General features: G+C 30.0%; 2 protein-coding genes across 2 annotated transcripts in view; one reads left to right on the forward strand and one right to left on the reverse strand.

The window, feature by feature from the left end:
• The window catches only part of Tim23 (translocase of inner mitochondrial membrane 23), a 29,063-nt gene extending 16,756 nt beyond the window's left edge, over positions 1 to 12,307 (forward strand). Inside the window, exons 2-7 of the mRNA XM_067283876.1 lie at positions 2,043 to 2,107; positions 2,214 to 2,310; positions 4,603 to 4,690; positions 4,757 to 4,815; positions 4,887 to 4,997; positions 12,038 to 12,307. Coding sequence (XP_067139977.1) covers positions 2,043 to 2,107; positions 2,214 to 2,310; positions 4,603 to 4,690; positions 4,757 to 4,815; positions 4,887 to 4,997; positions 12,038 to 12,153 — 536 coding nt within the window. The 3' untranslated portion in view covers positions 12,154 to 12,307. The remainder of the gene's footprint in view (positions 1 to 2,042; positions 2,108 to 2,213; positions 2,311 to 4,602; positions 4,691 to 4,756; positions 4,816 to 4,886; positions 4,998 to 12,037) is intronic.
• Positions 12,308 to 12,548: 241 nt separating this feature from the next.
• LOC136986352 (coiled-coil domain-containing protein 6-like) overlaps positions 12,549 to 26,791 on the reverse strand; it is a 44,923-nt gene continuing 30,680 nt past the window's right edge. The window contains exons 4-8 of the mRNA XM_067283867.1: positions 24,062 to 24,219; positions 23,626 to 23,782; positions 19,294 to 19,403; positions 13,752 to 13,891; positions 12,549 to 13,680 (exon numbers count right to left, since the gene is read on the reverse strand). Coding sequence (XP_067139968.1) covers positions 13,555 to 13,680; positions 13,752 to 13,891; positions 19,294 to 19,403; positions 23,626 to 23,782; positions 24,062 to 24,219 — 691 coding nt within the window. The 3' untranslated portion in view covers positions 12,549 to 13,554. The remainder of the gene's footprint in view (positions 13,681 to 13,751; positions 13,892 to 19,293; positions 19,404 to 23,625; positions 23,783 to 24,061; positions 24,220 to 26,791) is intronic.

Genomic DNA, 26,791 nt, shown 5'->3' on the forward strand with positions numbered 1-26,791 from the left:
ATTGGTTAATAATTACTCAAACTGTACACATTTTGGAAAATTTTAATCCTGTAGATGGGTACTGATGTTTCAATGTCCTACCCTATGAGAAACCGTTATAGTGTCATCTGTAATGTTATTTAGTTAAAAACATTTTCTTTGCTAATCATAATAAAAGTAGAGAAAACTCCAATTACATGTAACCCCCATATAACACAGCACTTCTACAGCATGGATTCACTCTAACACGGTTCGAGAATTGGGTAAAACCCTCGTACAACACGAAATGTAATAAAAACTACTAAAAGTGAACTTTATCTAATTTGAAATTAGAGAAATCCCTGTACAATAGCTCAATAAACGTGATAAAGCTTTTAAGTGCAAAAGATATCTCATTTGACATTTTTCATTCGAGCGCGTATGTACTATCAGATTTTCCTGCATAATTTTCGTGAACTATTAGTACTTAAGTACAGTATGTAAATTTCCCGCCTTCTGTCGATACACGTGGTCCTTCTCAAAACTTGTTTCAGTGTTGCCAGATCTTGACACTTCTGCTTTTGGTGTTGTTTAATTTATATTAATATGTATCACTTCTTAAGAAAATTTTAATAAAAATATTTATCTTAATTATGTAAATATAAAAGCACGTTTTTTTAATTTTTGGAACCTAACCCACCTTTTCATACTAGTTCTTTGTTTCATATAACACGGATTTGCATAACACGGCAATTTTTTGGAACTCCCGTGTTATATGGGGGTTACCTTATCTATACTTGTTTATGATTTCAACGTGGAAGAAACTTAATAAATGTGATATAAATTATTTCTCATTTCTGCTTCATTATCATCTTTTCATGAAAAATTTCAATGGTTTTTTTTAACAAAAATAAATACTTACACTTAGACTTAAATACTTTCATTTTAATAAATTTTGATGAGTTTTTTAAATATTTGAGATTTTATGGATGCACTCTAAAATTTCATGTATTTGAAATTATATACACAAACCTATTTAATTTCATCATCCTTAACATTAATAATCTGTAAAACATCTATTATTTTCCATTTGATATGTGATGATTAGAATCCCAAATTCAGAGTGTACATTACTTTTGTTGGCCATATTAATAAATGCCTATTGTCAATGCCAAACGACTGCCGTAATGCATCGGGCTACCATTTACGGCAATCATTTGTCATTGATTAACAATGTTGGGTTTTGAGATGTTTATACCTAATTGGTTTCCAGAAATTGTGTGTAAAAAAATAATCTATTTTATACATGGAAAATTAGAAGATTGGTTAAGGACCTAAGAAATCAACAAAAATAATGAAATAAACTGTATGAAAATTCTTGTTAGAATCTTAAAATTTGATAACACAAAAAAGTTATATATTTCGTATACATTGCACATAAATAAAAATGAATTATAGGAACATAAATTTTATTTGAAAAACAAACAAATGTAAAGAATTAACGAGTATAAAATTGGGCAAAATATGTAATGTGAGTTATACAAAATTTTATTTGCTATCACTTTCTGACAATAAATGCATACGTTTGCACATGATTGCAGTATCACTGCCATTGCCAAAAATGCTTTGGTTATTGTGTTCTTCATCCATGGGCGACGTTCTTTACTGCTAACATTGTTCGGGAGTTCACAATGTCCTGTGGTGCTGATGTTACAGTGGTTTTATGAATGCATTCAGTTATTAACGGCTAGGTTCATTTTGGCTAGGCCTTTATATAATTCTCTATAAAAAGACATTAACAATTTTGGATCATGTTGAAACTTCATTCCTCATTAGGATTATACTTGACAAATTATTTTTTTCAAATTGTGTTAAACCAAAATCGTTTAAAAAAGTTCATGTAAAAAACAGAATTAAGTGTATATGTATAAATGTCTATTGTCAAAAAGTACATGAAAATCTAATTCTGTATTCATAAAATGTTTTCACAAAATATAAAAAAAAATATTGTGTGTATTAAAATCCAGATTGTAGGAAATTGAAATTATTGCTATTGATGACGTAAAGAATATTTTTATTTACAGAATCTTCAGGAAATATATATAACATCTCTCCTTATTTAAATGTCGATCCAACTTACATTACACAGGTATAGTATTTATGTCAATATTTGATTAATCTTATAAAATATTAAAAAATAAACATAATTTGTCACATATTTATAATTTGGGTATAACTAATGTTAATCTTTAAAGGGAGGAGGACCAGAATGGATATTTCCCGAAGGTGCCTCGAGGCAACGAGGACGTTTTGAATTAGCTTTTTCTCAAATAGGTGGTGCAGTTGCAACAGGTTAGTTAATAAATTGATATTATATAAACAGCAGATTTTGTAATTTCTCCGTGACTGCCTATTTAATACCTACTCAATCCACAATAATCCAAAATTTTGAAAACAAATTATTAACCTGCGTAATCACTCTCTACGTAACTTAAGCTTTCAACTTGGTTATATTATTGAAAATCTTGCATAACAAATTCTGATATCCATCTGTCCATTAATGCATGGCTTAATAATAACTGTCTTCTTCAAACTTGCAAAATTAAAATAGGTGATTTTACTTTAAAATTGATTTTTTGCTCATATGCAGTGTACAATAGCATTCATACATACTAAAAAAAAGCTATATTCCCTTTCCCAAATCAGATCCACAGTTCTTGCACAGTTAATGTTATTTTCTAATTCTTAAAATGCTTTGCTTGCACTGTAACAGTAAGCAGATTAAAAAGAAATTCCAATATTTTTGCTTTTAAAGAGGAAAAACTTCCTGTTACTAATTCAATCTGATTTCACTATGAATTACAAATGAACTTCTTACAAAGTAGAATCATGTATTTTTTCACATTGAACATAAATACTGTATTTTGTAATAAGCTTGGCATTATTTTCAACAGTAAACTCACTTTTAAATGTCAAAGCTAGACTCCAACCAATTTGAATTCAATCGGACTAGATATGGCTGATTACTAAACAAATTATGCAAGCAATTTGGCACTAGACGGAAACATTAGGCACCATCTCTTAACTTTAATAATTATAATTTTTAATTAATTAGTTTAAATAATTTAAAGCTACTAGAAGAAAAAAAAAACTGTTGATGGTTATAACGTAAGTTTATATATGCTGGAAGAGGAGATCCAACTGGAGGTCTGGATAGCGTAATTGGCAACGCATCTACACGGTAAGCAGGAGTTGTGGGTTCGAGTCCTGCTCCTTGCCGATTTTTTCTTCTAGTAGTTCTAAATTATTTAATTGAGATGGCGCCTAACACCTCCCTCTAGTGCTAAATTGGTTGCATAATTTATTTAGTAATTAGCCATATCTAGCCTAATAGAATTTGGCATTGGTTGGAGTCTAGCTTTTTATAGTATATCGGGTGTAGCGATGTTATTTATATATTTAAATATCATGTTAAACAAATTATTAAAAGTCTTTCCATTGGACATGGCATTTTGTGAAAATTGTCAAAATATATTAGATATATTCAAGTCTCCATTCTCTCTCTCTTTTTTTGTTTTCACTAATTTTCCATCTATTATTCACTATTGCACAGCAATAAAAGCAACAACAACTCTTTCAACAAAGCAGAACATGAATGATGTAGTCTCTCTTGTTAAATTCATTCTCTCTTATCTTTACCAACTGTAATGGTGGTACTGTTTACCAACAATACAAATGATTTATACATACCCTAAAAAAAGCTGGTATGTCTTACATAGCAGCAACTGCGAGCAGAAAGAATCTTTGTACACTTTTCCAACTTTCAAGCAATCTGTCCAGAGTGGACGTGTGTTGTTTACAAAATGGCAGCGAGACAACTTTGCCAGATGCTTGCTATGGAAAATATGACAATTACTTTTCAAATTTAATGTTTTGTTGCTTATTAACTAGATACACAACGAATATAAAGAATCTTCATAGAATAAGTTTAAAAAAGTTTTATTTTTTAAATGTTCCATTTAGAAAATTAGAAATTATTAATTAAAGTATATACAACATATAGACACAATTTGTTGTACTGTTTACATTTACATCTACATCTACAAAATCAGCCATTTTCTTCTTTGATTGTTGCTTCCAAACTTGCATGGCATGCTCTGGACACGCACATTTGTTTGAACTGGTTTGTCCACTCCACTTGGAAGTGTGTTCACGGCTGTAGTCGCCGGACATACCCTTAGTTGGATGTAACATTACTAATATCATAAAAAACAAGAACTTTGAAACTCTTAAAATTTTATCAGGCATATTCATCTCAGCCATAGCTGCTCTTGTTTATGTTTATGTTTTTGTTTAACTAAATACTGCAAAACTTTGTTGCATTAACTCAATGGAGGAACTTTAACTCCATCTTGCACTTCATCCTCAATTACAAGCAACTTTGTATTAACATAAAATACGTGTTTCTATTTTAAGTTATATATTTTTCTAATTATATTTTTGGGAGGTTTGTTAAAGGGATTGGTAATCATATACTTACTTAAACCATTATTATAGGTAATGCTTTATAAATATATAAACACTAGTACTTTAATTAGTAAACTAAAAATCATGGATATTATAAAGAAAATGAATGCTATTTAGGTGCTACAATTGGAGGTATCCATGGTTTTTATACGGGATGGAAGGAAACTGCAGCAGCAGGAATGACAAAAAGTATAAGAAGAACACAGTAAGTTTAATTAACAGAATATCTCTTCATCTATTAAAATAGTTTTCTAAGTTTCTCTCATTTCAGAATGCTTAACTATATTACAAAACAAGGAGCTGGTACAGCTAACAGTCTTGGTGTTGTCGGTATGTTATTTTTATAATAGCACATTGATAATTTTTCTATTGTTTTAATTTGTCCTTTTGTCTTTTGAAAGCCGTCATGTACAGTGGATTTGGTGTACTGTTTTCGTGGTTGAGAGGAGTAGATGATGAATTAAACACATTAACAGCTGCAACAGCCACTGGATTACTCTATAAATCTTCAGGTAAGATTAAATTATTAATTTTAGTAGAGATGTTATGAATTTGGAAGAGTTAAATAAAACAACTAGAAGTAAGATCTGACTTATTTACCTTATCAATAATCTAGTAAACTTTTTCATTTATTAAGTAAAATTTTATGAAAAAAATGACTAAAATTTGAAGCTTTAATGTTGTAATTTTTCCAATGTTCGATAAAAAAATACCATAATATGAGGTGAATAGAAAGAAAACTTCAAGAAAATTTTGTAGGTGTCTGACAAAGAAACCAATTGGCAAACCAGAAATTTCTCAATATTATTTCTGAAAAACAATATCCAAGCTATTGTGTTTTGTCATGCTGGCAATATTGTTCGAGAAGTCAGGGTTTATTTGCATGGTACAGTGGTTGGTACTATATGTGCTTTCAATGTTTGATGTAAGACATCTTCACTATAGAGATGTATGTAGAAAGAAAAGGATTCCAGTAGATCGTGTTGTCAAATTAAAGGTGATTGATATTTGGAACTCTTTTACAGAATACCAGAAGCCAAAAATCTTTTTTGATATACAAATTTTACTTTCAGTATGGGATGTTATTACAAAACACTACTACCATTAAAGCTCTTCAGCTTGCTTCAAAACATATTTTCTTGATTTCTTCCATTTTTATAAATATACAACTGAAGTTTTTAATCAGTTTTTCAGATTATTCAAGTAAATTTAGCAATTGTTTGTAATGTGCATAATATAAGGCTTAAATGATTATTGAAATGAAAGGAAACATTTCTTGCAAAAAATGCTTAATTCTCTAGTTGTAAAATGGAAACAAATATGACTTTTAAGTTACTGTTTCTATTCACTTACCTGTGAGGTAATAAAAAGGATATATGAAATAATCAAATTTCTTGTTTTTATCTATTGAAGCTGTTGAGGAGGATAAGACCAATTTTTTAACATAACATTTATGATGTGACCTCATAAAGTTATTGGAGTTATAGCAATCATTTAGTTTTACTAAATGATTATTTAAGTAATTGGACTGTTTTTCACTACTATTAATAATTACATTAAATGTTTCTACTAACTTATGTTAGGCTTATCATATCAGTGAATATGAACACACAAATTTCTTAAATATATATTTAAGTTTACAAAACAAAGAGATTTTACAATAATTATGACTAATATGTATACAATACACCCAAAATGCATTTTGGACTCTGAAACACCAACTGAAGAAGGACTATTTTAATTAAACTCACAAGATAAAACATACATAAAAGTTATATTAAAACTTTGTTATTTCAACCAAGACATTACAGTTAAGAAAGTGGAATTATCTCGTAAGTGCAATACAAAAACGTCTATCTTTTTCATGTTTTCCATAACCAAGCCAGCCATAGTTAATTAATGCCTCTGAAAAGCAACTGAAGAGGGCCTACTTTAGAATCCGAAATTCATTTTGGGTGTATTTTATATATGAGGGCCATTCGATAGATGGCTTGTTTTTAGTAAGCATCATGACTCACTAGACAGCTGTGAAAGACTCAGTCATATCCATCACATGGTTTCATTTTTATTGTTGATTGAAGCAAGAAACACTTTTGTTCCATTTTTCTAAATAAACAAAAGTGTTTCGAGCGGTGACTAAACATATTTAAAAGGCTTAAGGCCGCGACTCCACTAGCGCAAAAATGGCCGTAAAACCCCTCGGCGTAAACACTTTTAATCACGTGACCTATTTGCGTTTGCACTCGAATTGTGGTGGAGGTCTGGCAGTGAAGTTTTACAGCGATGGTACTATTACAAAATCTGTACTATAACTGCCAAAGAGAGAACTGAAATGAGTCTTCTCCTGAATGAAATTAACATAGACTGGCCCTGCGACCTTACCGACATTTGGAAAAAGTCAAGAGATCTTCCACGCCTTCAAAAGGCTCGCAAAAAAGACGATTCTTACTAACAATCAGCTGCTCCAAGATGGGGCAGTTGGGGGACCAAATAGCTCCCTGAGGGGCTGCGCTTTCGGGTTTTCCTATCCCCTGCTGGGCGGCAATGCCGCCCTTCTCTTTAGGTACAGGGGATGTCATCTTGTTCTTTCTCCACGCGATACAAGCTGTAACGCGGTGATTCGTGAAACTGTTTTATTTTATTGTTTTACCACTCTATATTTTCATCTTGTCTCTTCAATGTAGCATTCTGTAGCGCCAATTATATTGTTTCCTACGCCCTGGTTGTGCCACTGGCAGGTACAGGGCATGTAAAATAAATCTTTACGTCAATAAACCAACAATACAATACTATTACAAAATATATGTGATATATCAATGTAAAGACAATGATTATATTCTACGAGTTTTTTCTGTAGTAAAAGTAATATCTTTACTTTCATATATTAACATTTATTATTGTATTACTAAGATAATATACAGCACTTATAAGCTTAGCTTTTTTATTATATACTCCTCTAAATGAAGGAATTTCCTTTGGCTGTCCATATCGCGTGTTTTAGGCATTCATTATTATAATCAGGATACCTCTTGTCTTAGATATATGAATACTTTCCAATCTCTTCGATAAATCTTTCCGGATCTATTCTAGTTCTTTTCCAAGTAGCCACGAGAGAACGTACACAAAAGCTCATTTTACGCCATTTTCACACATGTCACAATGACCTAGATTTCACTGAATTCTGGTTGGTGGATGGTACTGTTTTACGGCCATATTCGCGTCAAAAGTTGAACACTGCTCAACTCACTTTTACGCTGGTTTTACGACCTGCTCAGGCATAAAATATCTTGGTCACGTGATTAAAAGCTTTTACGGCCGTTTTTACGCTAATGGAGTCTCGGCCTAACACCAAAAGAGATCAAAGATGAGTTGGATGAAGTTCATGGCACATCTGCTCCTGTGTTTGCAACTGTTTACAATTGGGTAAATGAGTTTAAATGTGGCCATACATCCACAAAAGATGAACATCGTTCGGGATGTCCAGTGGAAGTGACTACTCCCGAAATGATTGACAAAATCCACGATATGGTTTTGAGTTATTGACAAATCAAAGTGCGCGAAATAGTTGAGGCCACAGGCATATCGCAAGGTACAGTGTTTTCAATTTTGCATGAAAGATTGGGTGTGAAAAAAATCTCGGCAAGATGAGTGCCGCGTTTGCTTTCACTGGAGAATAAACGTAATCATGTGGTCGACTCTGAGACTATTTTGGCACTTTTTCGTCACAATCCCGACGAGTTTCTGCATTGATACATAACAGAGACAAAGGAACGTGGGTTTTTGAAGGCAAAAGGGCTCTGGGAAGGTGATGGCCATGGTCTTTTGGGATACATGTGGAATCATCTACACCGATTACTTGGGAAAAGGAAAAACAATAACTGGAGAGTATTATGTGTCATTATTGCACTGGTTGAGCGAAGAAATCAAGAAAAAATGTCCTCTTCCATCAAGACAATGCATGGGTGTACACCTGTGCAGTTTCAATGGCCAAAATCATGGAATTAAAGTTCGAATTATTACGACATCCACCGTATCCACCAGACGTAAACCGTTGTTGTTAGTGTTCACAATTTTTTAAAATATAAAACTTGTCTCTATAAAATGACAAAAGGCTTAATTTTGAGGGTAGAGAAGTTGTGGCCAAAGTTCAAACATTAAACTTATACCGCAAGCAGAAGTACATGTTTGATGTTTGAATTTCCAAGTAAAACATGTTACGCCACATGTTTGCATCATGCACTGACTCATGGGATATTGTTGAAAAATGGCAGAAATGTTTAACAATGACGAATGTTACTAGCGAAAGTAAATAAACAAATTAAGATAGTTTAAAGTATTTATAGGATGTTTAATAACACTAAATAATTTTTAATTCTCTTGCCATACAATAGGATTACCTCATACTTTTGTTGAAGTAGTGGCTTATGTAAATCCAAAAGCAGCTCAGGAAATTATTTTTAGATAATTTACAAGCATATTACCCTGTTGATGGTAGATGCTATGAAAGAACTCCATCAAAATTATATTTGTCTTCATAATAGCTTATCATATGTAAATTCTATAGGCACTTCACATCACTTGCAAAAAAATTGAATAATTAAATAATTTCTGGATTAAAATCATCTGTTTATTTAAGCATTTATGAATAATAATGTAAAGAATCATTATTTTAACCACAAACACAAAAAAATGAAGTTTAAGCTGATTGTCTACTCGCCATGCTAGACGTAGCAAACGTCATTGTCAACCTTCTAGAATTGCCAGATGGCAGTGCTCAATGTTCAAGTTCTGGGCTGAAAACATCTTAACAGATTTTACCATACTAAGATGTTAGAATGTGTATGGGGGCACGATTTAGTTCAACCATTTTGAAGCTTAATAACTCCTATGTTAAATCATCCAACTCCAATTTAAAAATCACAGAAGTTATTAGGTTTCAAAACAGGTTGAACAAAATCGTCCACCACACACAGTCTAAGTCCAAAAATGTAAACATTTGGGAGAGGTCATTTTTTGACTGATCGCTACACTTTCCCTCTGTTATATATAACAGCCACAAAAGTAAAAATTATCAAATAGAGATGTTTATTATTTATATATAAATATGTAAGCCCAATGAGTATATAATGAATTACCAAAGAATTTATTCAGAAGGTTCTAAATTTATTTAATAATTTATTTAAATTAGTTATGAGATGGCATCTAATATCTAACTCTAGTAACAAATTGCTTTATATCAATCATTTAATTAGCCAGATATTTAAGGCAATTGTTGATAATTCATTACATATTTATATATTGACTGTGAACTTAGAAGAGTCTTTTAGCTTTGGAATAAAAAAGTTTATACGTTCTATCTTTATTAAAACTATTTATTGAATATTTTATTCTGAGATCATGTGATGACATCAGAATTTCCTGGTCTATTTTGGTAATGAGTCGGAGTCATTAGATTTTTACACAACTCCACAGCCCTGGTTCATATTCACTGGTGTGATAAGCCCTAACATATATAACTGATTTAAGTTAGTAGAAATATTTAATGAAATTAAAGGCAAAAAACAATAATAATGTCTACCTCTAATGCCAAATTACTTAATATCTAATTGTTAATTTTGATAAGGATGGTACCTAATTATAATAATTTAATATTTAGTTTTAATTAATATTTACAAATTAAATGTATAAATGCCAGGACAAAGAATATATTAAGTCTTTACAAACTGCCATAAGGACTGTATGTTCCTGAAGTGTGGAAAGGACATTAAGAAAAAAAAATAGACACTGATGTAGTACTTCAATGCATTAATAAGTGTAGAATAGTCTGGAAGAAAAGAATTAGCCCAGAGTGGGATTGGAACCTGCAACTCCCAGTTACGCCATCCAGACCTCCAAGCAATTCTTTGCTTCCAGATATGGGTGTAAGAAGTCAATGAAAATGCTTCCAGTTGGCACTGTGCATAACTATGGATGGTTATATTGAGAATTAAATGTCTGGAAGCATAACTGGCAAAGAAACTGTGGGTTCAAATCCTGCTTCGGGCCAATTCTTTTCTTCCAGACATTTATTAAATAATTTTATAGTAATTAGATGGCACTTATACCTCTAATACTAAATTAATAATTAAGTAATTATTATATGTTAATATCTAGTCACTAAGCCCCAGGTATTAATAATGTTATATACATATCCCTGTCTAAATGATTATATTTCTACTCAACCCAAATTATGGTAATTCAACAAATATCGGCTACTGGGACTTTAGTTTTTATGAAAGGTTAATTTATTTCTCTGGTTTTTGTTCAAACAAACTGTATAACAATAGCTATTATGCAAAAATGACATCTGATTTAGTTCATAAAGGAATATAATTAAATATCTTTTACCACAAATAATAATTTTGATACATTAAAAAATCTAAATTTTACAGAATATTTGTTTTTAATTGTATTTCATTTTTACATTTCACAATAATTGATTAAGTTAAATTTATTAAAATCTCTTGACCATTCCAAAATAATACCTGGGAGATAAAATGTAATTAGTAGATGGAAAATAATCCAAATGTTAAGAATCAGCCACCACAAGCATGAATGAAAAATGTGGAATAAAACTCCATCTACACTATTTATGAATATTTCTAGATCAGATTCATACAGGGTTCCTACTCAAATTTTTCTTTTAAATTCCCTGACCCTCACATTCCTTATAGTATGGCACATTGACAAATGAAACAGCATTTAACTTACTATGCACATATGCTACTGCTTCTCCAAATTTTTTCTAATTAACATTTATATATATATATATATATAATTGCCAAATTGTTTTATTAAATTAAAATAGTTTATCCTGTTATTAATCCACAACCATAAATCTACATGGCTTTGGGGGAAAAAAACCATTATTTATTTTTCATTAACAAATCATATATAATACATGTACAAAAGTATATTAAATTAGTATTTTATAAATATAAAAAGATATAAATCAGGAAAATAAATCATAAATTGTTTTGTTATGCAATCAAAATTATTAAAATGAAAAATAAACAACATTTAAATTAAGATTATTTGTCATCATTTTGTGTATGTTTCAGAGAAATTTTGGGTCCTGAAAATATTCTGCACCCTTTTCATGTTATGTTGCACCAATTACTTCTTGCTGCCTGCAGATGGCTATATTTAGTCAAGAATATTATCAGCAAAAATAACAAGGAGGCTAATTCCCTGACTTTCCAGATGAGTAGGAACCCTGTTCATATTTAGACCTCCATGAAATTTTAAATTTTTAACTTCTTTCATTGTAATAATCTTGTTAAGCATTGATTAAAAATTGACAAAATTATATATATATTGCTCAGTCAAAAACACCATTGTTAATGGAAGACTTTTTAAAACTTCTCAAATATGATGATATTTTAACAAGTAATATAACTGCACAAGTACTTTAAAAATCCTGCATCAGAAATAAGTTCCATTTGAAAATATTACTTACTTTAATAAATTTTTTAGTATTAACATAGCTTATTAACTTCTGTTTTTCTTTTAGCTGGCTTAAGAAGATGTGCTTTAGGAGGAACAGTTGGTTTTGGTCTAGCAGCAATTTTTTGTTTTTGGACAAGTAGAGATCGACTAAGGCAAATACTTCAAACACAACCAGCCTAGATGAAAATAAGAAAATGTGTAGTATATAAATAATATAGAATTGATCCGTTAGAACTATAAAATTCCATCTGCTGTGTATGTGGCTATTACCATTATTACACAGCCAGTTATAGTTTGTATTTTGTTAATAAAATTTTCCAATTTTAGTTATGTAGATTTGTGATCTCTGAATTAATGCAATCAAAAACATGTTTCAATGGAAACATTCATATAAATACTTTTATTTTCATGGTTAATGTAAAATTATAAATTGTATTTTTTGTTAATTTTATTAAAATATTCAATTATTACTAAAAAATTAGTGCTTTTTTTCCCCCCACACATTATTAAATTTGCTGTTCATATTGCGATCAAAACCCAGAGTAATCCAAGAGCATACACAGGTTTACTCAAAATTGATGTGCAAATTTGTTTTTATTAAATTTCAAACACGATTTTTATCGACACATTTTTACTAAACAAGATTACATTCACCAAGTGATATCTGATGTTATTTCACATCCTGCTTTTAAAAAAATTGGAAATAAATTAGTGGTAATTTTTATAAACACAATAGTTACACTGTTCTATATAGTCTTAATAATCTGTAGATTACAGATCATTAACATATAGCAATGTTAACAATAATTTTATATCATTGTGGAAAATACACGTAGAAAGCAAAAGCACTGCACAGTAAATAATGATAATACTGTGTATAAACAAAACAATTACAAAAATGATGTAAATATGAAAAAGAGCAACATCAATTTCAGATATAATATAAAACAATACACATTAACTGTTAATTGTGAAAATTTTTAAAAATACTATGAAATTTTTGTTTAAAGAAATATCCAAGTTTATGAACTACTAAATTTTCATTCATTATTTTCATCACTTAATATTTCAAAATTATGACAAAATATATTAATATGTCTCTTTTTTTAATAAAAGTTCTAAGTTATACCCCTTTTTGCTGTTTTTTTGTACTCCTATTTATAAATAAATTTTTGGTAAACTTGAAACTTATGGAAAACTCTCAGAATTATCATAAAACTTTTTAAGATAACAACATTCCTTCATTACTGATTATTTATTATCCAATTCTTTACTTTTTTGATTTAGATGTATCATTTAAAATGCTACATATTTACAGATAATTTTACACACTGAAATATTGAATACTTGGGCAGAAAAAGAAAATCTGTATAAAAGTACAGCAGCACATTTTTTTAAGTACTTGCAGTGCTTTATTCGTACTTGTGTTTTCATTGGGCCTCAGATTTTAATTTTATATCAATTTTGAATGAAATAGATAACCGAGCTAGCTATGAGGTACCTATTTTTAGAAGAGTTAGAAAATGCCATTCGATATAATTGTGCAATTAGCAAGCTCTTCATTTTATGGGCATTTTTGTCCTAACAATCCATACCAGAAGGTGGTGAAGGGGATAAAGGAGAAGGTGGTGGTTTAGGAGGTGGTGCATTTGGCTTGATAAATCTTTCTGTGACCTGAGGTTTTCCTTTATAAGTTCCTAATAGGCCCTAACAAAAAAAATGAAAAATGATATATTTATAGATTAATTTATAATTTTTATGTGAATAAATATACTCACTGTGAAGGAAATGCTTTGGTTGGAAGGTGGTGAATCATTTGGCAATGAGCCAGATATTGGAAGAGGTTGGTTACAATATGAACAGCGACTTATTGGACTGGATGGACTGAAAGTTTCTCTATAGCTGTTATGGGCAAATCCTGAAAGTGATTAATGTGGAATGTTAGAGCATTCTCTCTAGCAGTTTTATTAATGAGGAATTAGCAATTTCAATAAAAATTATTCTGAAAATAAACAAAACATTCAAATCTAACAAGAATTTTTCTAAATAAAAAGAATTAATATGAGAAATAATTTGAAGTAATATTTTTATGTCATTATTCATTCTTCTACAGTGTCCATAAATTATTCACTGGATTAAGAAATTTGAAAAAAATTCCTGAAAAGATATCAAAAAGCTGTTTGCTGTATTTTATTCTGTAACTCAAATGATTTAGAACATAACAATTGCTCGATAACTTCCAATTGAGCACTATTAGTTGTTTGGATAACATCCAGCCTGAACTGAATTTGCCTCAATACATTCATAAGCATTTTCAGAGTTCACAGTAACAATTTGTTGAATAATCCAGTCTTGTAACTCCATCAAGTTGTTTACTTTTGTTGCATACACTGTTCTTCAGTAATCCCATAAAAATAAATCCAGAAGCAAGATATCAGGAAAGCCTGATAGCCATGCAATGAGTGCACCTCAACCAATCCATCAGCCATTTTTGCCATAATGCTAGATGAAAACAATTTTTCAATGTTTCCATACGTGTGAAGAAAAATTCTTTGAGGTAAAAGATAAATTGCTGTAAACCTTTTCTCAATATCTTTTCCAGTTTTTTTTATTATTATTGAATTTCTTAATCTGGTGAATAATTTATAGATACACTGTATTTCATGTCTTGTTACCACTTGAAATAATTTCCATCTTAGTCCCTAAATAAATATTAGGAAGAGTTTTAACTATAGTTATGAAGGATGAGAAATAGTATACCATCAGCAGTAATGATTTTTGCAATGACTACAGTGTTCTTCAATAGGTTGTTACTAAAGAGCCCATAATCTGTTAAATGATTAAAGAAATATCTCAAATATATACAAAGAAAGAATGTGTTTATTAAAAACACATTCTTTCTTTGTTTAAATAAAATTTTTCTTTCTTCAAATCCATTCTGAACATCTTACAATGTTAGTGATTATAGAATCATTATTAAAATGACAATGCTTTTCATATCTCAAATAGACTAGTCATAATTTGGTTTTCTATGGAAATTAATAATGAAATTCTTTATACAACATGATAATACATTTTTATTGTCTTCTGACATTTGATTCAAGTATAGATCTGATAGATGCAAGTTCACTTATACTGTATAATGATTCAATCCAGAAAAATTATTAATAATAGTGAATATTGTTATAAAATTTGTTTGACCAAAAGAACACAATTAAATTTATAAATATCAAAATTTGAACATAAACGGAAGACAAGCAGTTATTTATTGTGAAATTGTCACAATGTTGGGCTGCAATTTTTAATCATATATTTAATTTAAAATATATGCTCTCCACCTCAAATTAGTAGTGGCTTGCCCCTGTACATCATACTTTTCCTTTAACAATAGAGTCATGTCGGTCATCTATCTAACATCTTTCAGGAAAAATTTTTTGAATTGAAATGCCATGACTTCTGGTTTATATCAGAAGTTCGTATGTAGTTAATCAGAGCCTCCTGTCCCTAAGGTTTCCATATCTGGCCTCATCTCTCATCTAACTAACTCTGTTCTTGAGATTAAGGACAGATGGACGGATGACAGTGGGAATTTAAAGGTCTACAATTTTTTCAAATTGCAGCCCAATAAAGTAATAGTTATACATTTTGAAAATCTCAAATTTTTCAAAGATTAATTTTCTAGAATGAAGAGAAGGAATGAGTTGTTTGGGACTTAAAACAGATACCTTCCAAAAGTACCTGACTGTAAATAATAGAATTAAGAACAGATGGTATGAATATTGTCTTCTAAAATTCAAGATAAGTAATACCTATCTGCAGGAATTACTTGCTCAACTCACTAGATATTAGAGAGGTTGAGGCGCAAGTATGAACGTTAAACTTGTACGGCAAGCAGAAGTACACGTTTGATGTTTTAAGTCCAAGTAAAACATCTTGCGGTGCTCGTTCACACATCATGTGACTCAGTGAACATCGCACATTGACTCATGGGAAATTTGTTGAAAAAATGGCAGATACATTTAACATCGATGGTTACCAGCAAAGGTAAATAAACAAATTAAACTGTTTAAAAGTATTTATAAGATGTTTAATAACACTAAATATTTTTAGTTAGCGTTGGGTCTCCTGCCGTACGATCAGATAATAGGACTACCTCATAATTTTGTCGAGGGAAGTAGTGGCTTATGTAAATCCAAAAGCAGCTCAGAAAATTAATTTTTAGAAAATTTACAAACGTACTATGCTGTTGATGATAGAAGATGCCGTGGAAGAACAAACCTACCTTAACCACTCAGCAGTGAGAGATAAATATATTCGTCAAGGGCAATCATGTGGCAGTGGTGAGGGACGTATATATTTGCTAAATTCTTTTGGGGGTATCACCAAAAACTAGCCAAAAACTACCGCGAAAAAAAATTCACATAAAAAATGAATTATGCAGGAATAAAAAAAGACTTTTCTTTACTAGACATAACTGTTTACAAAATCTTTTTCTGAAATGGTAATGAGAAAAAACATGTGAAAAAATATTTTAAAAATTTCCCACATTTCTTCTCCACAATGCGGAAAAGAAATGTGGTAGTGGTAGTGCCACTCTGACTGTTCCGCTGTTGAAAAGTTAAGATAAGCTATTATGAAGACAAATATATGTAAATTCTATAGGCACTTTGCATCACTTGTTAAAAAATTGAATAATTAAATAACTTCTGGATTAAAATCATCTGTTTCTTTATAATATTATTCGTAAATGCTTAAATAATCATTATTTTAATAAAATAGGTCATAATTTTAACTACAAACACATAAAGATGGAGAAGTTTAAGCTGATTGTCTACCTGCCATTCTAGACATAACGAACGCCATTATCGACTGTCCAGAATTGTCAGACGGTGGAGCTCGGCAGTCTGCCATTCATGTTTTGGGCTGAATATGTGCGCCTCAACCTCTCTATTAATTAAATTGTTACTTTTGAAATCTTGAGAACTACTGTTCTCAAGATTTCATAAGTAACAATTTAATTAATAGAGAAGCAGATGGTTTGGAATTATTGAATTCAAATAATTTATTTACTAATTATTTCTTGTTTTTAAAACAACTGCACTAATAAAATATCTTTTATTGACAAAATTTCTTTAAGAAATCTTTAGTAGCTTTCTAATGGTTTCCTTTCTGTAACCAAATATTACATTGGTATTAGTTATTCTCTTTAAATATTTACATAGGATGATGACATGAAAAAAAAAATTATCTTTTATGTATGAATACATTAATAATTTGTCATCAAGTGATGGTAATGTATACATAATATTAATTAATAACAGACCAAATGACCTGCATCATCATCATATCTGTCATTTTGTTAAATGAAGTATTATGTATACAAGTCCCATAATTAAAATTTTTAAAACTTTATATAGCTAAATGACTATTATAACTTACACTGCTTCTGAACATGTGTCTATTACAGATATTATTTTTTGTAGACTGTTGTTATTCCTTCTTATATTTATGATTGCAATCTTAAAAATTAAGTTACGTATACAATGAACTCCCATATAATGCAAGGGATATGTTCTGTGTTGTAGGAAATTGTGTTATAGGGGACATACATTATTGGACCAATTTATGCAAGTTCAAACATGTCTCTAAATTTTAGCTGTTATTGCAAAAGATCAAAGATTTTTCTGAACAATTTTTCTAAAATTATAGAGAAAGGCAATTATATAGCAGAAAAAGTCTATAACATTGATGAATTTGCTTTGTATTAGAAAAAATGCCTGACAGAACATATATTGCGAAAGATGAGACCTTCCACTTCTGGTTTCAAGGCATCAAAAGACAGGATAACATTACTTTTGTGTTCTAATGCAGCTGGAGAACATATAACTAAGACAATGTTAATTAATTGTATATTAAATCATGTAATGAAAAACGTAGGCAAATCAACACTTCCTGTTCATTGGAGAGTCAATAAAAAAGCATAGAGCTAACAAAAAAGCATATAAAACCAATTTTTAAACATTTTGCAACTGTTTTGCACTGGCAATCAAAGATTATTTACAATGAAACAATTCTTTTTTAAACTGTTGGCTTCACCGTTCATATATAAACAACTGGTAAGTATATATTTTTGCTTTTCTAAACAAAAAATCAGAAACTATGTGAAAAAGTTAAATTTATCTTACGCATTATATGGGAGTTCACTGTACATATAAATGAAACAATGTTTTTCCTTTTTAAAAGAACACTCTATTTAATAATGTTTTGTATATTTTTCAATATAAAATATTAGAGTAAAAATATGTAAATTTCAACATTAAAATATTGTTAAAATATTTAATAAAAATTAAATATTTTAACAATAAACTTTTTTAAAAACAACAAATAAATACAAATTAAAATTACAGTCGAGTCCGCATAAGTAACTCTACACCATCGGATAACTCTACACCATCGGTTAAGTACTCACTATTTTGTGGTCTCGGCCGACTTACATAGGCATTATGTTAAAAAACTCCGATTTACTCTACACCGTTTAACTCATCACCACTAGATAAGTCGACATACTACGACCCACACTCCGATAAGTCATCACCCCCTCCTGAAAAAATGAATTCACTCTGCACGTGTGGTGCAAACTCATTTTTTTTTTTTTTCAGGAGGGGAGTCGATTTATTTATTAATATATATTTAATAATGTAATAATATATTAATATATATATATATATATATATACATATTAATAAAAATGCCTTAACATTTTATGTATCTTTATGTATAAAATAATAACAGATAAACAAAAAGAAAATATACAATCTACATCAACGTCACACCAGAATCCAATTTTGCATTTTCTCATGCCAGAGGCATTAAGAATCTTTAGACGTTACTTGCCAATGATTGACAATTGCGAAGATGATGTTTTCAAGGCGTTCGTGATCGTTGAAAAAGAAAGTCGAGACAGTTAAGTGCTCAAAACAAACAACACTAAACGAATTTTTCAGTTTTTCATCTACAGAGTAATTGTAAATGGAGGACACAATGTATTATAAGCCTATACTACTGTATATCGCACTACTGTATTTTATTAATTGTAGTTTTGTGGTTTTTTTTCGAACTTCACTTTAGTCGTCACATTGGATAATTCGACACATTTCCACTTCCCCTTGGGGTGTCGACTTATGCAGACTCGACTGTAATTAATAAATGCATCTTTTTTATTTTAATTTTAATTTAACCATTTGTTGACGTCAATTAAATCAATAATAGGACTAAAGTTATTTTAAACCAAATCCACAAGTTTTATGATTAAAGCATTACCTGGACTCAAAGGCCTTGAACCAGTAGTTGATGGATTATATGGAATAGGACTAGACATAGTTCTGGAACGTGGTATCACTTGACCTTGAGAAGACATCTCATTGAAATGTCTAAATTAAAGAGAATAATTTTAGTTAGGTAAATATTAAACTAAATACTCAACTAAATAAATATTAAAGATGAAATTTGCCAAGTGTCTGAATGAATACAATGAATGATTTGTGTCCGAATTACTAGAATAATTTTAAAAAACAGATATATATATATATATGTTACAGTCAAAACCCGTTTTTAGTTAGAATGCATTTTAACTAGTTGAAACTAGTTTATACTTTGTTAAAACCCATTTTAACTCAAATTCATTTTTGACTAGCAGTAAATTCTAGTTTTAACTAGACAAAATGGGTTTTGTCTAGTTAATTTACTGCTGTACATGTTTTGATTTTAGATAAAACTAGTTTTAACTTTTAACATTAGTTAAAACTAATTTTAGCTACATAAATATGTTTGGGGGAAATAAAGTTATGTATAGTGATTTGGGGGAAGATGTCTAACATTATGCTTATAAAGGAAATTATACCGATAATTTGGGTTTTGGAGGCCTCTAACGAAAATATCATATTCTTGAGCATGTTTTTCAAATAAAACTTTGGAGTATATGAAAAATAATTGTATATTGTGTTTGCAATGACGACTTTTTTACTGTCTGGCATTTTAGGCACCTCACCCCAAGTATCCGGGTGAGATGCCAAATGCCATTAGGGTAAGATAACAAATATAATTGCATAAAATTAATTTTCGAATATCTTAACCAAATTTTATTTATTGCATATGTAGTACAAAGTACTTCATAGTAAGTATAACAGCACAGTATAAGTATTGTTAAGTTTCCGCCCGTTCTAACGTGCTCTATAGCTAGCTGAAAGCTCTTTTCAGTCCAAAAACCTTTTTGAGAAGTCCTTATATAATTTCTATGCGTATCCTGCAATAAAACGAGAAAACAAAAATTTATTAAAAATAGGCATATTGGAATTCAATTAACAAAAAATAGACATGTTACCCCAAGAGAAATGTGGCATCTTTCCCATTTGTCGGAATAAGATGCCTTGCGGAGTCACGTGTTCTAGCGTGTCCGATCGGGATCGGCGGCAGCTCACAATGAAAACTTTAGAATCTTAACTACATCACACATTGTTTTTCGCAATTTTTAATAATTTCTATTTTAACTTTGTTTTAAAAAGATTCTAGAAACATTTCACAACAAAAACTTCGTTCTTATCTAGCTTTTATTCTTCTCGGACGTAGAAAATGAGGTAACGGTAGCCAACTACAGCTTTCCGCACTCAATATTGGCCCAATGATTCATCATACAAACACATGACAATATCTGACGTCACTGTTTGAAAATATCAAAAAGTAGGCATCTTCTCCCGCTTACCATCTTACCCGAATCACTCTATATGTTTCTGGTTAGGATGCATTGTAACTAGTTTACACTGAATGTCTTTGTTAAAACCCGTTTTGTCTAGTTAAAACTAGAATTTACTGCTAGTCAAAAATGAATTTGAGTTAAAACTAGTTTTAACTAGACAAAACGGGTTTTAACAAAGACATCCAGTATAAACTAGTTAAAACGTGTTCTAACTAAAGATGGGTTTTGACTATAACATATATAACTGAATCTTTGAATGGTGAATGCAATACATCTTGTTTAAAAATCTTGAACTTCTTTTATACATATATACAAACCAATCAAAACCTGATATTAAGCAAATATACACCCACAACTGTAGTAAATGATCAGGCTAAATTTGGATATAATGATTATAAATTAGAAATGAATTTGGCACTAGAGTGTGGCATTAGGCGCCATTTCATATTAGAATTAATAATTATAATATTTAATTAATTAATTTAGATTAAACTAGAAGAAAAGAATCGGCCCAAAGTGGGACTTGAATCCGCATGCTTTTTTTTTAACTGCTTGTAACTTTTTTAATATTGTCAACATGAAAATTTTTAATGTAAAAATATTCTGTTATAATATCAGTAAACATTTACTAATATAAAATAATTATTATGAAGTGTACAAAATTTTTGTTTGATATTATTAAAGAATAAGCTAGAGCTTGATTAAAATGAATTACTGTCCGAGGTTTTTTTTGTCAGGACTGTAGTACCAGATAAAAGCTTGTTTACCACTAGAAACTTACACCTACAGATTCAATGGAATGTATTCCAAGGGAATATGCAAACAGTCTTATAAGAATCTTGTTTATAATTAGAACTTATTATACTGGTGTAGTTTCTGATTAGCAAAGAGAGGAAGTCTTAGTTAAAAGTAAAAATATTCTTATCTTTATTTTCACCAGGTGAAAATAAAGATATTTATTATATACATGCCATTATTAATAGCTGAATACTGCAAAGGAGGATTCACGTAACAGGCTCTTGTCGAATATTGGGCTTTAAAGGAAGATGGCCTTAGCTATCAAGCTGTAATCGAGAATTACTGTCTATTTCTAACAGACTTCATGCTGAAAAAAATGTAGTAGTGCTGAAACGGGATGTCAAGTATATTATTAGAAAAATAGAGAATCTTATAAAAGTCAATTTAGGCATTATTATTTTAGACAGTATGAGATGTGAAACTTAAACACGAACATTTCATACAATGTAATGGCATCTGAACATAATGTTAATTTAAATGCCATCTGTCTGTTTTTCAACGTTTACTATTATTAATTTTATATGTACTTGTTTAAATAACAAAGTTTTCTTTTATCTTTTCATCAATTAATTTTTATCATACTTTCATTATTTATAGATATTCAATTAATACATAAAGTAAAACCTTGCTTAACGAGCATAATTTGTTCCAGAACCTTACTTGTAATGCGAAACACTCATTAAGCGAAACAATTTTTCCCATAGAAATTAATATAAAATAAAATGTGTTCCATGCTGAAAAAATACTCAAATACCGTATTTACTTGCATATAAGACGAGGTTTTTTATTCATTTTTCACTGCTTCAAAAACCTAGGTTGTCCTATACATGCGAGCAAAGGATCCTTTGCATTTTTGCAATAATTTTTGTGAACCATGCTGCCATTATAGCAGAGTGCTATTGAGGTCAATGTGAATGTCACTTCTAAAGAAATGATTTGAAAATAGCTGGTCACTTAGCAATGATTATAAATGTAGTTATTTCATATTTGTTAAATTGGTATTTTTAATGAATATTTGTACATTCTGAATCATTAAAAATAAACTTTTTCCTGTCACATGCATTATAATCTTTTGGTTTTGCTACATGGGTATCAGGTGTGTGGAAAAGCTATCTTCAAAAGCTGATAGCAGTCATTCAGGAAATACTGCATTTTAAATTCACTCAACAGATCAGAGGACAATGCTTTGTGAGTAAGAGTGAAAAAGAGGAGAATTGTAACAAAGCTTTGGAGGACGAGTCCGAGTAGACAAAAGGTGATAGCATCAAGAAAACATGGTTGTTTGCCTTAATACGTACATTTGATGATAATTTATTTGTGATTAAACGAAATAAAATTAGAATTGTATTAATAAATCTAATTTTCTTTATTTTGATCTTTAAAGTCACACCTTGTCCTATATGCAAAATTGTCTTATATGCGAGTAAATACAATATTTTACGTATAACGTTTATTCAAAGAAAATTACACAATATACATTGTTAAACAGCGTGAATCATTATCATCTTTTCTTCTAGCACAGAATGAACCAACCTGGAATGTGAATTAAATTTGCACAAAAAAAAAAAAAAAAAAAATGCAGATAATAGCATGATGGAGCATGCACACAATCCAGGACTTCCCCTCTTCTCATCACTCATTATGCGAGGCGCTCTTTAAGCGAGGTTCCACTGTATATATAAAACTAATATTGTTTATATACAGAATTATTATATAAATTGCAACATAGAAGAAGAGAAAATCACAAAGCAATGCAAAATGCTGTGATTGGACTGTCAAAGACACCTAGTATTTATATAAGCATAATGTAAAATAAACTTGAGTAAACTAAATTTACATCTTTAAAAAATGTTAAACTTCAAAATTTATACTTTAATAAAAATTTATAATTTAATAATAGTAATATATTACTTTTGTTAAAATTATTATTGAAACCTTTAAATTTTATTTTTCTTTCATACTGCATGCTTAATGTATAGAATAAACTGTAAAATTATTGATCAAAAGTAATTGGATATATAGGATTTTTTCACATTTATAAAAACTTTTTAAAAATATATGAACAAAATTAAAATAATATATGTAAAAACAGTTATATATACCTTTCTTCATCCATTTCAAGACTAGATTCACTTTCAGAGAGATGGCGACATAAAGCTTCACGCCTTTCAGTCTCCATCTGAAGTCTGCGTTGTAGCCTAACATTTTCTTCACGTATATTTTTTTCTTCAATAGCATAACGAGCCATCTTTTCAGAATCTAGATTAAGACAAGTTTATAGTATATACTGTTTATAAAGACACACACAACTAAAATACAACATTAGAAATCTATAATTCTCAAAACTAGGAATACCTGGTTAAGTAATATTGGACAACTATTGATCACATTTAATTAAATAATCAGAAATCAATCGTGTAATTAAGCAGAAATGTACAAATTATTATAAAAACTGATAAGAAGCACATCATATCTTATAATTATATTGAAAACCTTAATTTATTTTGAAATAATTTATTACTTAAATTCATTACTTACGTTCTTGATGAGTATTAATTAACTGCATCTTTAATTTAGAAACCTCATTACGAAGATGCTTAATATGCAAAGCAAGATTGGCAGCTGTATCTCCATTGTTCACATTGCTTGGGGATGGAGGTGTAGAAGGAGGTTGATCTAATTTCTCTTGAAGCATTCTAAAATAAGTAATTTTTTAAAAAGCTATAATTTTAAATTTTTAGTAGAAGAAAAAATTAAATTTTCTCAAGTATTAATATAAAAAAATAGACTAGATGTAATTGATTTGTATTAATAACAGTTTTAGAATTCCATACTTTATACCAAAAATTTTGCAAATACAGTGGGTGATCGGTTAACGAACATAATCCGTTCCAAGACTTTGTTCGCTATCCGAATTGTTCATTAACCGATTATCAATTTACCAGAGGTTTTTATGGGAATTTGATTAATTCGTTCTGAAGACCCCGAAAAATAAAAAATATATACTTTCTTACTACATTTATTTATATGTAATAATAAAAATACATACATACACAGTCTTGCATTTTTATATGTTTTTTCTGTTTGTGGGGGTTAAAGAATCTGTCTATTGTTGATTGCTTTCCTCTCTTCTTCAGGATTTTTCAGAAGTAATTAATAGCATTGTAATTGTAGAGATCCCTAAGCCTATTAACCTCAACCTGGTTTGGATGCCATCGTACTAACATCCTCCCACTTCTTCAAAAAAATGTTTAATAGCAGATATCGACATTAATCCTCTTTTTCAGAAGAAAACATATCTTGCCGAGTTTCTTGATGTTTCAAGAGTTCTTGGCATTCTTCTGTTGTCAGATCAGTTTCAGGTTCCATTAAGATCTCTTCAATGTTCTTTATTTCTCAGATGTGATTTCTGTTACTCCTTTAGCTGCTTGAGTCTTCTTGATTATACAGTATCTTTCTTAGATAAGATTAAACTGCAGCCTACTGTAGACCTGTTCAAGCCATACTGCCCAGCAACTTCAGACATCAGCCATCTTCTGCCCACTCTCTACCTTTGCTATTATACTCTCACCTTTTGAAAATAAAAACTGATGCAAAACTTAACGAGTGCCCGCCTGACAGTCTTGCAAATACTATAAAAAAAATTGTTTCTGTCAGAAAAATAAAAGGCTAGAATTACAAGGAAGAGTTTCAGAGTTTCAGAGGAATATTATCCAATCAGTATAAACTGGGTTGAGCGTTGATTTCCCGTGCTCCGAAAAGTTTTGAATTATTGTCTGAAGACAAGGGAAGACCAATTGGTATTCATTATTTTACATTGCTTCTTTTTGTGTTTGTTCTGTGAGGTGTTCGTTGTCCGAACATGAAAATCTTTCGCGAAAGTGTTCATTATCCCATTTGTTCATTAACTGATCACCCACTGTATAGGAATAAATTTACAAAAAATTATAAGAATTTAGAAGATAAATATAGGAAATTTTAAAAAGAATTCTAGACAAAATGTAATCTTGTGATGTACTTGCCACATTTACAGTTCACAAAAGAGGTGGAAGTCTTCACACATTAAAAAGTTCCAAGCTGGGTGGAAGTCTTCACCACCTTTAAACACCCAGTGTATAGCTCTGATTTAGCACCAAGCAACTTCGACCTCTTTTCTGAACAGAAAACATATCTAGGATGGCACAGGTTTGAGACTAATGACGATCTTCAAAACAACATTAGGGCCCATCTCAAGTCATTGGTGGCAACATTCTATGAAAAGGGGATTTCAAAGCTCATCCACAAATAGACAAAATGCCTCAATCTAGACGGTGATTATGTCGAAAAGTAACCATGTTTGTACCTAACTTTTGGTAAATTCATTTTGTTATTTACATTTGTCTTTGTTTTATGGACCATTGGAGGTTGAAAAAGAAACAGCCCTCGTATATCATAACATCATACTCCTCCCTGCAAAACACTCCAAAGTCTATTTGAAGAAATCAAGAAAACCTTTTTGAACTGGTCATATTTTACCTCTTTATGACTAATTCTTGAAGATTTCAATGCCAGAATTGGAAACAAATGCAATTTAATCTATAATGGAAATAATTCTGATGGTTTATAATACAAGAAGAAGTCACGATACAAAAGTCAATAAGAAAGGAAATTTATTAATTAATTTGCCAAAAGTCATGATTTCTTTATTTTAAATGGTGGTATGGTAGAGGATTATCCTGGTAAACATACCTTTTTTCATTGAGACGTGCATCAGTGATTGACTATATCTTATATTCTGAATTTATCTTGGACTATTGTGTTGAATTCAAAGTACTTGATAATGATTTATCAGATCACTTTCCAATACAATTGACCATTAAATTAAATTTAAATTTACCACTTTCTAATGAAAAGATAAGTAAAGTAGTCAATTTACGAATGAAGAAATATAAATATAACATTAAAAAATTTGAGTCTGATATAGGTGATAGAATGGAAATAGTTCATAAGGCAGGTTAATATTCAGAGAAATATATACCGTATTTTACGGACTATAAGATGCTATGGACTATAAGACGCACCTTAATTTTTAAACAATTTTTTTTAAAAAAATATCTATAAGACGCTACGGACTATAAGATGCACCTGAATTTTGGAGGCAATTTTTCGAAGAAAAATGTGCATTTTATAGTCCGTAAAATACGGTAATAAATTAAGTGAAATTTGCAGTAACTATATAATTGAATTGAGCCTAGATAGAATCAAATACCTAAATAGAATGACATCTAA

This window comes from Centruroides vittatus, unplaced genomic scaffold, assembly GCF_030686945.1.
Source record: "Centruroides vittatus isolate TY-2023 unplaced genomic scaffold, ASM3068694v2 scaffold_1015, whole genome shotgun sequence".
NCBI lineage: Eukaryota > Metazoa > Arthropoda > Arachnida > Scorpiones > Buthidae > Centruroides > Centruroides vittatus.